General features: G+C 40.9%; 1 protein-coding gene across 1 annotated transcript; it reads left to right on the top strand.

Moving 5' to 3' along the window:
• The first annotated feature begins 9,786 nt into the window (after positions 1-9,786).
• On the top strand, positions 9,787-13,312 carry LOC130711445 (1-aminocyclopropane-1-carboxylate synthase). The gene is made up of 4 exons (XM_057561066.1): positions 9,787-10,190; positions 10,295-10,426; positions 10,565-10,725; positions 11,932-13,312. Exons 1-4 carry the CDS (start codon positions 10,017-10,019, stop codon positions 12,920-12,922), a joined length of 1,458 nt encoding a protein of 485 aa, XP_057417049.1. The 5' UTR covers positions 9,787-10,016; the 3' UTR covers positions 12,923-13,312.
• Positions 13,313-13,667: the final 355 nt, after the last annotated feature.

Here is a 13,667-nt window from a genome sequence, read left to right as displayed (position 1 = left end):
GAGCATCCAAGTTCCACAAGACCCTACCACAAATTTCAAAGGATGGCTGGAGGGGATTCTCGCTCACCCGAGCCCTGAAACAAGAGCAGAGGTCTTCAATTTAGCGTGGACAATATGGAAAAGACGCAATGCATGGGTTTTTGAGGGGCAGCTGTGGGAAATTGATAAAACCTTGACTAAGGCTGATCAAATCCGCTTAGTCCAGAACCAGAACCAGGTGCACGTAGAGAAGGACTTATCCCCCACTACTTGGATCCCACCAGGAAGAGACAGATACAAGCTCAATGTTGATGCAGTGGTAAGGCCAAAGGAAGTGGGACTTGGAGCAATAATCAGAAATGAAATAGGAGAAACAATGGCTGCAGCGACTTGTGTGGGGAGACCACAGGAAGATCCTGTAACGGCAGAAGCAATGGGTGTACAATGGGCCCTAGAATGGACAAAGCACTTGGGTTTCACACAAATCACACTAGAGACAGATTCCCTTATTCTGGTTCAACAATGGAACAGCACCAGACAAAGCAATTCATATTTACATGATGTTATTAGAAATTGTAAGAGCTTGGCTCAAAACTTCAACCCTTTCTCTGTTTTACATGTCAAGAGGTCAGGCAATAAAGTTGCTGACTACCTCTCACACCTAGCTTTTAATGTACATGATCAATGTTGGATTGAGGATGATCCCCCCGGGGCCTCCAATTTGATCAAACTTGATGTAACACCAGCAGTTTCATCTGCTTCTTGAATGAGAAACAGGAATTGAACTTAAAAAAAAAAATGATGAATTCGACTGTAATTATTTATGCGATGAAAAATCTAAGTCATGGTGGCGTAAATGTTTCAAACTGAAATAATTTCCTCAAAGACCAAATTCGAAGACAAATTAATATGTTTGACTCTATAAACTCCACGTGGGCAGACAAATAAATCTGACTTTTACTTTTGACCATAAACAAGAAAACAGACTTTTTGACCAATATCCTTCTTATGCGTTTGTACTGGAGGAAGAAAGCCCCAAATTTGAAACCAAAACACTAAAGAAAGCAATAATTATTTATTACCTCAAAATGAGGTGGAATGAGGTGGAAGAAGAGAGATAGGAAGAAAAGAAAAAATAAGAGTGAGAAAGTATAAGATGTGATAGATGATAAGAGGAGAGAGATAGAAATAAAAATAGGTGGAAATGAAGTGTATAAAAAAAGAGGTGTGTATATATCATTACCCTAAAGAAAGCCTCCCTATTAGCTTGGTCATTTCGCAAATGGCAAAATTAAGCTTGCTTGGCTTGGAAAAGCAATCCAAATTGAAATAAAATACACAAACATTGAATGCTTGACCAAATTCTCACAATTGTCCAAGTCATTGGCCCCTCATCTACTATCCACGTGCACACTAAATTGGTAAGGTGTACTACACGGAATCAACTGGTATTATACGTGGAGTTATGAATTGTGACACCTAAATAGTACAGATACTCACATGTACTTAAATTTTTCTCTATCTCTATATTTTAAAATTTTAATAATCTACATTTGTTGGATTTAATTTATAGATGTCGTTTCAGCTCAAACACAATTTGTGTTTTTTGATCACCACAGAAAATAAAAAATAAGGTAGCGAAATACATTCTTATCTAGTAGAGAGGATATTGAACAGCATCAGCCACGCGCGATTGCAAGACCTTCTAAATATAGGCAGGTCAACTCAACACTAAATGAGGCCTAACAAATTTTAAAGTGATGTCTTATCACCAATATGAGGCCTAGAGCAAACTTTAATTTTATGGATATTTTTTTACTTATTAAAAAGAATTTGGGAGACCTAAAACCCTTACTTGGATAGTTTTATCCTTGTGTAGGCCTTAATATAGGTAAGCATGCTATATATAGATGTGATAAAGTATCTAATAATAATTTTATTGAATCTTTTCAAAGTAAAAAAAGTTAAACACAAAGTAAATGTCTGTTCGGATGAATTTAAGAAATTTTTAAAAAATTGAATTTAAAATACTTCAAAATAGGATATGTGTGTAAGCATGAGAGAATTGTAAGTGTTTCAAATACTCATGTGCCTATTGCTATATATTATATGCTAATTGAAAATATTACATATAAATACATTTCACAACTGACACATACATCAACGGCAAATTTTAACTGCTGTAACAACCGTTATAAAATATCGCTAATATGTGTCAATTTTATGTCACTATTTTTTTTTTTGGAAAAGAATTTTATGTCACTATACATATATAAAACTTTATGTGAATATACGTAGAATACTCATTTAATTTTATATATGAAACATAAAATGGGGCATTTGTTATATGTGAATCATATTCATTCAAACCTATATACTAATGCATCTTTGAAAATATATTCTTTATAGAAAAAAACGTTGCTGCAAATGAACATTCTAGAGTTATTGAATGAGAAGATGGCACTTTTGGAATAAACCAAGAGGATCAGCACACCAAATGAATAAAGAAAAAACCAGATACAAATTAAAAGAAACAAATACAAATGATAAATATAGGATATTTTACGGGTGGGTTGTTTGAATTTCACGCATTATAACCCAGCTTTTTTATTTTCCAGGATCGTTGAAATTACTCACATGAGTCATTTTAACTAATATCGACTAATATGATTATTTATAAATAATGTTTTTTTTTTCTTTCATACAACTTTAAATTCATTTAGCTTAAACATTTATTGTTCTAGTTAGCTTTAGTTAAACTTACTCGCAGTTTGGCTGATTGGCTCTTTGAATTAGAGGATCGAATTGCCGAATTTACGATTTGAATTGTTAGGGTCGTCTTACTTGACCTAAGGGTTAAGCGAGCTAACAACTTATATTTCCCAATCTTTTGATAGCTCAAATTGGATAAATTATTTTTCTACCATAAAATATTGATTTTGAATTGATTCTGAAAAAATTAAAAAATAATCAGTTCAACTACTTCGGTTTCTAGAAGGGTATTGATTTATTTGTGTTTTATTTCCGGGATCATCTTGTTTTTCCTTTTTGTATCAAAAGGACAAAATCCATAATAATTGTTGGGCTGTTCCTCACTCTTGTTCACTCTTCAGTACTTGAATTAATTCGTCGGCAAATGCGTGGCAGTGAACTGCATTAGTTAGTTTTGTGGGAGGACCGCGTATATAGCTCAAGCCAACTTTGTTAGGTGAGGTTACTCACTCTGCTCTCTCAAATTTCAATGGGACACAAGAATATTAATGGATCAAGCAAAGTGACACTTGTGTTTCATTTATTTAGTGCTGATACTGATACACATCTTCTTCAAACTAGGGGGGGGAGTAACTAACATCATCCACCTCTGTGAACCACTTATTAAGTACTCATAATTATAGCTTAGTGACAAAATTAATTATTAGAAAATGATTAATTGCTCTAGTTAAGTTATTAGAATTATGAATAATCAAGTATACAAAAAAAAAAATGACCCTCCGAGTGTAAAAATGATACTTGTTATGATTTATTTCATAACAAATCTTATAAATTACAACTAACTCATCTATAGTCAAAATAACGACTAATTGCCTTCTCACAAAGGATGGAGAAGCATTGGGGAGGAGCGAACTCGCATGGGGAGGACGGCTGGAGCGGGCAAAAACCACCAGATCCTAACGGCGAAGGTGTAATACCAGTTTCCTTTCGTGACAAACTTCTGGGTGGCCAAAGAGTGCCACCTCCTAAGCAGCGTGTGGACCTATTCAAGGAGAATAAAATGAGAGTCGAGTATGTGAATGGCAATGAAAGGCTTCCAAGGATTCGGGTCGAGAAATCGGTCCTAGAGGACATGTGTGCACCGTGGAGAGAGGCCTTGGTAGTGTGTTTACTGGGGAAGAAATTGGGATACCGCACCATGAAGACTAAATTAGCAAGTGTGTGGAGACTATCTGGAGGCTTTGATCTGCTAGATATTGACAATGGGTTCTTTATGGTGAAATTTGACATTGCAAGTGACAGAGAGTTGGTGATCGGGGGAGGGCCATGGATGATTTTCGATCATTACTTAGCAGTGTCGACATGGAGCATAGATTTCATTGCCCCAGCGGCTAAGGTCCTGAAAACCCTGGCATGGATTCGAATCCCAGGCTTGAATCCGGGGTTCTATGATGAGAGTTTCCTCATGTCCGTGGCACAGATCATTGGCACGCCGATCCGGGTAGATATAAATACTCTGAGGGGAGATAGAGGAAGGTTTGCACGTATATGTGTGGAACTAGATCTCACAAAACCGGTGTATGGCAAAATCATGATTGAGGACCATTGGTATAAGATCGAATATGAAGGGTTGCATGTAATCTGCACGCGATGTGGTTGTTATGGCCATCGCTCCAGAGAATGCTTGGAGCCCTTGACGGAACAGGGAACGCAGGGGCAAATTCCAGTGGAAAACCATCCCATGGCGGAGGGAAGGGACACTCCGCAGGTGGTGGCGGCGGCGGAAATGGACCATGGAGCGGCCCTAGGGCAACCGGAGGGTCTGGAATCTATCATCAATGCAACCGCGAATAATCAGGACACTAATCAATTGACTCCTAGCGTTGACATGGAGATTCCTAAAGTGCACACCGAAACTCCTGGCGGCGGGAGTGCAAATCAGGTTTCGCTGAGTAATGTAGAGTTGAATACGCAATCATTGAAAGGGACAGGTGGGGCCCAAGAGAATATTGAGGCATACGGTGATTGGATGGTTGTTAGCAGAAAGAAAAAACAGCTAGTCAAACCGGTTGCACCAAAACCCGGTACCCAACCAGGTGCGCCTAGGAGTGTGGCATCAAAAGCTGATAAGAAAGTAAATGGAGCGCGACAACATAGGGAAAACAAAAAACCGTTGCCAGTGTTTGAACCCAAGGGCGTTGGGGCATTTAGTATTGGCAAGCCCAGTGGGACCGGTGCAAGGAATCCAGAGGAAATCAAGAAGAAGCGGAAACGTGGGGATGAGGGGCCCTTTACTGTGCTGGGGTCTGCTTCAATGGATCCAATGGGGAAAGGGGTAGCCAAAGCCCACGACCAAGGTCAACAATCACCTTCAGTTGTGTTTGGCACAAGTAATGAGAAGCTTAGGGCAGAAGTTGACGCTCTTCTGGCTAATATTGGTAAACCACCCTCTTCCAAGCAGAATTTGGAGAACTCGTGCACAAGCATGCACGTCGATGTTGACCATGCCAAGGATCGTATGTAACCTAGCAATTGCTAGGAACTTGGAGAAGCTCTCTCCAACCCATACTGACATGGTTTTTATGATAGGTTTCGAAGATTTTAATATTTTAACTTGGAACGTGAGAGGAGCCCTAAGTAAAGAGGGCAAGCTGTATCTGAAAGAAATTGTTCAGCATCGTCGTCCAGACTTGGTCATGTTACTAGAAACCAGGTGCCAGTTTGCAAGAGTTAGTCACTTTTGGAATTCTCTAAACTACGTCCCAGTGTTCATAGAGGAAGCAGTGGGTTTTAGCGGAGGAATTTGGGTGTTACGACATGCCAGTAATACCGTTTCGATGAGACTTATTAACCAACACCGCTAGGTTATCACATTTGAAGTTTGGCGTGAGAACATGTCCTGGGCATGTAGTGCAGTGTATGCATCTCCCATCCCGGCACAAAGGGAACAGCTATGGACGCACTTGGAAAATATCAGAGCATCTATTCCTCATCCCTGGCTCCTAGTGGGGGATTTTAATGAGATCATCCAGCAGAATGAAGTCAGAGGAGGGATGGTGACGCGTAGTAGAGCTGATAGATTTGCGAGCGTCTTGGAAACCTGTGGCCTTGTAGACTTGAGTGTTGAGGGATCAAAGTTTACTTGGGTCCGGAGACAGCAAGGTCGTATCATCCTTTCCAAAAGGCTGGATAGAGCAGTTGGGGACGTGGACTGGCGAATAGCTTTCCCTAATGCATTTGTCGAAACCCTGAACAGAGTTAATTCCGATCATTGTCCCTTACTACTCCATTGTGGGGGACCAATCTCTGAACCTCGGAATAGGCCTTTCCGCTTCTTGGCAGCCTGGGCGGATCATCCGGAGTTCTCCACCTTGGTCGCGAACGCATGGAGGGATGGTGATGAAGATATTTGCACAAAGCTGGACAGAGTGAGAAACGATGCCCAGGTATTCAACAGAGAAGTATTTGGTAATATCCATAGGCGCAAGAGGAGACCGGAGGCACGTTTAAGAGGGGTTCAACGTGAACTGGACAGCAAAATCACTTCGTCCTTAATGCAACTTGAAACCAGTCTCCAAGCGGAATACATGAATGTTCTCAAACAAGAAGAAATGATTTGGTACCAAAAGGCTCGGGACAATAGAGTGAGATTGGGGGACAGGAACACGTCTTACTTCCATACTCAGTGTGTCATTCGTCGAAAGAGGAACAAAATCCAGCGGCTTCGCTTGGCAGATGGCACTTGGTGTGAGGATATGAGTAGGTTGGCCGTGGAGGTAAATAGGTACTTCAAAGCACTATTTGCAGCGGTGGATGGTCCCCTAAGGATATCCTTCAACCACGACATTTTTCCAAAGCTATCTGATGCTGCCCGGGAGGTGTTAGCTCATGATGTGGGGAAAGAGGAGGTACGCCAGGCCCTAATGTCCATGAAATCTTTTACCGCCCCAGGTCCTGATGGGTTCCATCCATTCTTCTATAAGAAGTATTGGGAGAAGGTGGGAGACTCCCTTTGGAAGGTGGTTAGAGAGGCCTTTGCTTCTGGAAAGGTGGACAACAAAATAATGGAGATTTTGATTGTCCTGATTCCCAAGATTGATCAACCATCCACGGTCAAAGAGTTTAGGCCGATAAGTTTGTGTAATGTCTCTTACAAGCTGATTACTAAGGTTCTGGTCCTACGCATTCGGCCTTTTCTTGATAACTTAATTGGTCCTATGCAGAGTAGTTTCTTACCGGGAAGAGGGACTATGGATAATGCTTTGGTGGCCCAGGAGGTCATTCATCATATGCATCGATCCACTACCAGGCATGGTACCTTAGCGTATAAAATTGATCTCGAGAAGGCCTATGACAGTGTCTCTTGGAGCTTCCTGAGGGAAACTCTTACCCTCTTTGGCTTTCCTGAAGGTATGATTGATCTCATCATGTGTTGTGTTACTTCCTCGGAGATATCGCTTTTATGGAATGGAGCTCGTCTCCCTCCCTTTAGACCTGGCAGAGGCTTAAGGCAGGGTGATCCATTATTCCCTTACCTATTTGTTCTTTGCATGGAGCGGCTTTCAGTCCATATTCAGCGGTTAGTGGACAGTGGAGCCTGGAAACCGGTCAGAGTGTCGGCAAATGGCCCACCTATTTCTCACCTTTTCTTTGCAGATGACGTGCTTCTCTTCTGTCAAGCATCTACCACGCAAGTAAACTTGGTGGCTGCAGCTCTAAAAAACTTTTGTGCTAGTTCTGGTTTGCAGGTGAACATGGTGAAGTCCAAAGCCATAACATCCAGAGGGGTTAGGCCGGAGATTCGAGATGCAATCACTAGCATTGCCCCAATACCTTTTGTGAGTGATTTGGGTAAATACCTGGGATTTCCATTACGGGGAGGAAGCATGGGAGGTAGGACTTTTAACTACTTGCTAGATAATATTCAGAAAAAACTGGCTTCTTGGAAGACCAGTATGCTCAACATGGCTGGGAAAACATGCTTGGTGAAGGCCGTCATGGCGGCGATACCCACATATGTTATGCAAGTATTTTGGCTCCCTAGACGGCTTTTGGCAATTCTAAACCAAACGATGCGAGGTTTTATCTGGTCCAAGGGGCGCAACAAACGTGGATGGCATCAGGTGAGATGGGATGTGCTAACCCAGGACAAGGAACATGGGGGTTTGGGCATTCGGGATATGGTGGACACAAACACAACATTGTTGGGGAAAAATATTTGGAGCATGATCCATAAGCCTAGGAAATTATGGGTGCAAGTGATGAGAAACAAATATCTGGCAGGCGCTGCTGGTTCAACCATCCTCCACGCAGCGAGCCAGCGACAAGCTTCGCCAGTTTGGAAGGGTTTGATCAAAGCTCTGGACCAATTGAGAATGGGTTTCAAGTACAGGATTGGGAATGGTCACACACCACTTTGGTATGGGGACTGGAGTGGGATGGGTATGGTAGCCAACCACCTCCCCTACGTTAACATAGCTGATACCCAGATGACCCTTGGGGATATCATTGTTAATGGGACTTGGAATTTGCAGCGGCTGTACACATCGTTACCTCCCCAGATCTTGGAACACTTGCACCGTGTGGATCCTCGCCTGATTCAGAACCAAGCAGATGTATGGACTTGGGGTCCCAGTGCTGCAGGTTGTTATACAGTGGGTGAAGCCTATCGATGGTTGAACGAGTTAGGGCGTCAGGAGCAAGGGAGCGACTGTTGGAAATGGGTGTGGAAGCTAAAGGTCCCGGAGAAAATTCGTTTCTTCATCTGGTTTACGTTACATGAAGCCCTCCAAACTAATGCATCCAGGTACCGGTGCCACTTAGCTCAATCTCCGGCGTGCAGCCGGTGTTCAGAGCTGGAAGAAACAACGCTCCATTGCTTACGTGATTGCCCTCATTCACGTGAGTTGTGGCAGCGACTAGGAGCATTTTCATGGCAAGCCTTTACTAGTATGGACTTGAATCAGTGGGTTTCATTTCTGTCAAAAGGTGCGCATGCTATGGCCTTCCTGGCAGGGGCTTGGAATGTATGGAAATGGAGAAATAATATGTGTCTTGAGGAACAGCCGTGGAACCTGCAGGAGGCCTGGAGGAGGCTCTGCCATGACCATGATGAATTTCTGAGAGGCCAACAAGATAGAGAGGCAGGCGACATGGAGGGGCTCTTGAGAGTGAGGTGGATTCCCCCGGAACGGGGCTACGTTAAATTGAATGTGGATGACAGTTTTTTGGAGAATGGCCAACGCATGGGTGCAGGCGGTCTACTCAGGAATAGTGAAGGAAGCTGGCTCCAAGGCTTCATGTGGGCTGAAGATGGTGGAGACGCTCTCCATTCTGAACTGAAAGCTCTCTGCTTGGGGCTCGAATTAGCGTGGCATAAGGGATACATGAAGCTCATCTGTGAGAGTGATTGTAGAGTTGCCCTTGACCTGGTTGGAGAGGCTAGTAGTTTCAGTATTGTTCCTTTGGCTAAAGACATAGCGTGGTGGTTAGCTCGCGACTGGGAGGTGATTATGAGAAGGATCCCTCGGGAATGCAATGAGGCAGCTAACTGCATTGCTCGGTTTGCTTCTAGGAATAATGGTATGGGGAGCCATGTGTTAAATGTCCCTTTCCATGATTTAGAGACCTTTCTTCTAAAGGACTCTTTGGGGGTTCCGAAAGCGGTGCCGTAGTTTTCTATTTGTCTTGTAATTTTCCGATGAAGCAAAAAAAAATATAGTCAAAATAATTAATTAACCCTCTCATTTATACAAAGTAATCTATGTGAAAAAAACGCATACGTAACTTTAGTTTGCAACTTTAATCTCAACTGAACTACTAATCACAACACAACTCTATGCAAGCTTATAACAGAGTAGAGTCAATGCTTTTCCTCCAGTTTGTTGACAAATAATAACAAGTGGCGTCTTCCTAGCTAGCTCCCAATTCCAATTGTACGATGACGATTAATTTACATATATATTTTTCGGTGTTGTCTGCGTATATACCAACTCCTGTCTAATTTTCAACTATAAATGCTTACCTGGCATCGTATACTATATCTGAAGCCTGGGGCATCACACTCCCTCAACACCTTCTCACCCACCTTCCTTCCTATTTTCTATGTCTTGGACCACCACCAATAATTCTTGTCTAAGAAAATCAATCTAGCTAACTCTTTGTGCACCACCACATTCTATATAAATAAGCAGATCTCCTGTGAGTACCACAACTTCATAGCAACACAACATTTCATTATTGCTTCTGTTGATACATAATTCATTCATTTACAACTCCAGATTTTCAAACTCTAAAAGCTTTGAAATATCATCAACATAGACGCTATGGGACTAATGAACAAACAACAAAAACCTCAATTGTTGTCTAAGATAGCCACCGGCAACGGACACGGTGAAGATTCCCCTTACTTTGATGGATGGAAGGCTTATGATGAAAACCCCTTTCACCCCACCAACAATCCCAATGGGGTTATCCAAATGGGTCTTGCAGAGAATCAGGTAATCATCATATAACAATATGGAGCTCACATACATATATATATATACATACATTATTTTTCCACATTAATGAGTTCTAATTCAATTATCTTTCATTGTTGCAGCTTACTTCCGACTTGGTTGAAGATTGGGTAATGAGCAACCCAGAAGCCTCCATTTGTACTCCAGAAGGAGTATATGATTTCAAGGCCATATCTAACTTCCAGGATTATCATGGTCTTCCAGAGTTCAGAAATGTGAGTGTGATAATACAATATTTAATTGGAATCAAACTAGCTAGCTAGCTTGATCACACACATCAATTATTTGACTAGTGATATTTGATACACAATAATCATGTATTATCATAGCTAACTTGAAGTTAATTTGCGCAGGCTGTGGCTAAATTCATGGGAAAAACAAGAGGAAACAGAGTGACATTCGACCCTGATCGTATTGTCATGAGTGGTGGAGCAACCGGAGCACACGAAGTCACTGCTTTTTGTTTGGCAGATCCCGGTGATGCATTTTTGGTGCCCACCCCCTATTATCCAGGGTAATAATATATCCAAATTCAAATCAATTCAATTCAATTTCCACTTCCATTTTTTAAAATTATAATATTAGTAATTAATTAATTTTACACATAATTAATGAAGGTAGCTTAAGTGGGCCATGATGTTCTTCAATTAAAATACAATAATAATACTCGCACATATCAAATAGTATACAAACTACATCAATTATTTATCAAAAATAGTTTTTGTGCACCATAAATTTTGCCACACTTGCAACACTAACTATTTTTATCAGTTTCTAACCGCCATTAACTAGAGAGTTAAAATCTGCAATTTTTTATGGTTAGAAATCAACATAAACTATAGTGCTACATGTATCTCAAAATTTCTGATGCAAGATGCGAAAGACTTTGACTCATTATTTATTTCTTGTCTTTTTCTTTCTCATTCGGTCAATGTCTATAAAATATTTTCTATTAAAATACTACTTCAATAATTGTAAGTCTTTTTGTCAATATTCCATTTCTTGTGGATGCCATGTCAGCATGAACAGCCACGGTGTCAAATTTGACCCCGGGAATTTGGTTTGGCACCCCACCTATTGGGTTTCGCACCCCACTTTATTAAAAACGGGAATTTAAATTCCGATTTTAATACGAAAAAAACGGAAATTAAAAAACCGTTATGTATTTTAGCATATGTGGCACATTTTCAACCGTTCATTGCATATAAAAAACAAATCGGAATTTTAAATTCCGTTTTGAAAACGGAAATTAAATTTCCGTATTGAATACATGGGGTGCCAAACCCAATAGGTGGGGTGCCAAACCCAAATCCCCACTACCCCTTGGCCCTTGTTTTCAAAGGAATGACTTTGAAGTATTCAACTTCTATCATTCATCTCTTATTTGGCACTAGTAGTAAACAGTCATATTTAGAAATCAACGGCCGTCAATGCCTTTTACATGTGAGTCTAAGAAAACTAGTGCTAATGATTACCATGAGTTACGATGCGGTGGCGGCTCACATCGTCTTACATCGTCTTTAACCTTGAGGTTGTGTGTTGAGTTATCATCATAAAAATCAAACTCATTTAGTAGTTAGTCATTTATCATTTAGTGCAAGTTTGTGCGAGTTAGTTACCCTCGACACAATGATATTTAATCCATGCATCATTATAACAGCTTTATGAACATCTACACCTGAATTGTTTTTCTAATGATCATCTATGTTTCCTAATGCAGTTTCGATCGAGATTTGAGGTGGAGAACAGGAGTTCAGCTTCTTCCAGTTATCTGCGAAAGCTCCAACAATTTCAAGCTCACAAAGCAAGCCTTAGAAACCGCATTGAACAAAGCCAAACAAGACAACATCAGAGTCAAAGGCTTGCTCATCACCAACCCATCAAACCCACTAGGCACTGTCATGGACCGAACCACACTCAGAACCGCATTAACCTTCATCAACGAGAACCGCATCCACCTCATCTGCGACGAAATCTACGCCGCCACAGTTTTCGGCCACCCCACTTTCACAAGCATTGCTGAGATTATAGAACAGGACACGGACATTGAATGTGACCGTGACCTCGTTCACATTGTTTACAGTCTTTCAAAGGACATGGGGTTCCCTGGTTTCAGAGTTGGAATTATATACTCATACAATGATGCTGTTGTTAACTGTGCTCGTAAGATGTCAAGTTTTGGATTGGTTTCAACTCAGACACAGTATCTTTTGGCAGCAATGCTTGCAGATGAGGCTTTTGTGGAAAGGTTTCTGGGAGAGAGTGCAAAGAGGTTGGGCCAAAGGTACAGAGTTTTCACTGGGGGGTTGTCTAAAGTTGGCATTAAGTGCTTGCAGAGCAGTGGGGGTCTGTTTGTTTGGATGGATTTGCGCCATCTTTTGAAGGAGAAGACGTTTGATTCGGAAATGGAGCTTTGGAGGATGATCATTCATGAAGTGAAGATCAATGTTTCACCTGGCTCTTCTTTTCATTGCTCTGAGCCAGGGTGGTTCAGGGTGTGCTATGCCAACATGGATGACAGGGCTGTGCAGGTTTCTTTGCAGAGGATTCGCGCGTTTGTTCTTCAGAACGTGGAGGTCAAGGTGCCTGAGAAGAGGCCTTGCTGGCAGAGTAACTTGAGGCTGAGCTTCAAGACTAGAAGGTTTGATGATATCATGATGTCACCTCACTCACCTATGCCACAGTCACCTCTAGTTAAAGCCACTACTTGAATTGGCATAGTTCTCTGCAACATTTAGAAGAAATAAAGGTGGAAGATTTTTTGGTTCTTTGATTAGTTATTTTGGCAAGATTACATGGCTGCTGCTGGATTTGTTCATTTGAGAACAATAGGGAATTCCTGATATTGTTTCTGTAACTAGCATCACATAAGAACTTGTGGTGCTGGATGGTTGCACCTTCAATACTAGGGGATTTTTTCTTTTTTCACTTGCCAAATAATGGGTTCATGGTGAAAGAAGTTCATAGAATTTGTAAGGTTATTGGTTTTGTAAGAGTCCTCAAGAGTCTAGAAGATATCTGTATTATGTTTATTGAAATTGTTAGGCCAATTATGGTTAATTGTTAATAAAGGTCTTCAACACATGTATTGTTATCCAGTATTTCATTGGTTTAAAAAGTATTTATCACCCATTTCTGATGAATTATTTGGTGCCTAATAACAGTTAATCCACAAAATCAGGCCATTTGAGTTCTCTATCTTTTATTGAGTAATAGTTAAAAACTACTATAAAATTAGAAGAGAGCTTAGTTAACATGTTATAATGCATGAATGAAGAATACATCCTAACTTCCAATATACATTGCCTAAGTATCACTGAATAAAATACACTAAAGCTTAATCCAGTATTACATTAGAAAATTGAAAATAGTAACCCAAAACAAAATGATAAAATCAAGATCATCACAGGACCTGATAAAAACAGGACATATTACAATAGTTCAGAGACAAATGTA

The sequence above is a fragment of the Lotus japonicus genome, chromosome 4, assembly GCF_012489685.1.
Source record: "Lotus japonicus ecotype B-129 chromosome 4, LjGifu_v1.2".
Classification (NCBI taxonomy): Eukaryota; Viridiplantae; Streptophyta; class Magnoliopsida; order Fabales; family Fabaceae; genus Lotus; species Lotus japonicus.
This window is presented reverse-complemented; position numbering and strand designations above follow the sequence as displayed.

What these genes read in the sequence shown, in the direction of transcription:
- LOC130711445 (XM_057561066.1), top strand. Translation starts at nt 10,017, where the DNA reads ATGGGACTAATGAACAAACAACAAAAACCTCAATTGTTGTCTAAGATA. An exon ending in TGGGTCTTGCAGAGAATCAG is followed by an intron (nt 10,191 to 10,294) that starts GTAATCATCATA and finishes TCATTGTTGCAG; the next exon opens with CTTACTTCCGACTTGGTTGA. An exon ending in GTCTTCCAGAGTTCAGAAAT is followed by an intron (nt 10,427 to 10,564) that starts GTGAGTGTGATA and finishes TAATTTGCGCAG; the next exon opens with GCTGTGGCTAAATTCATGGG.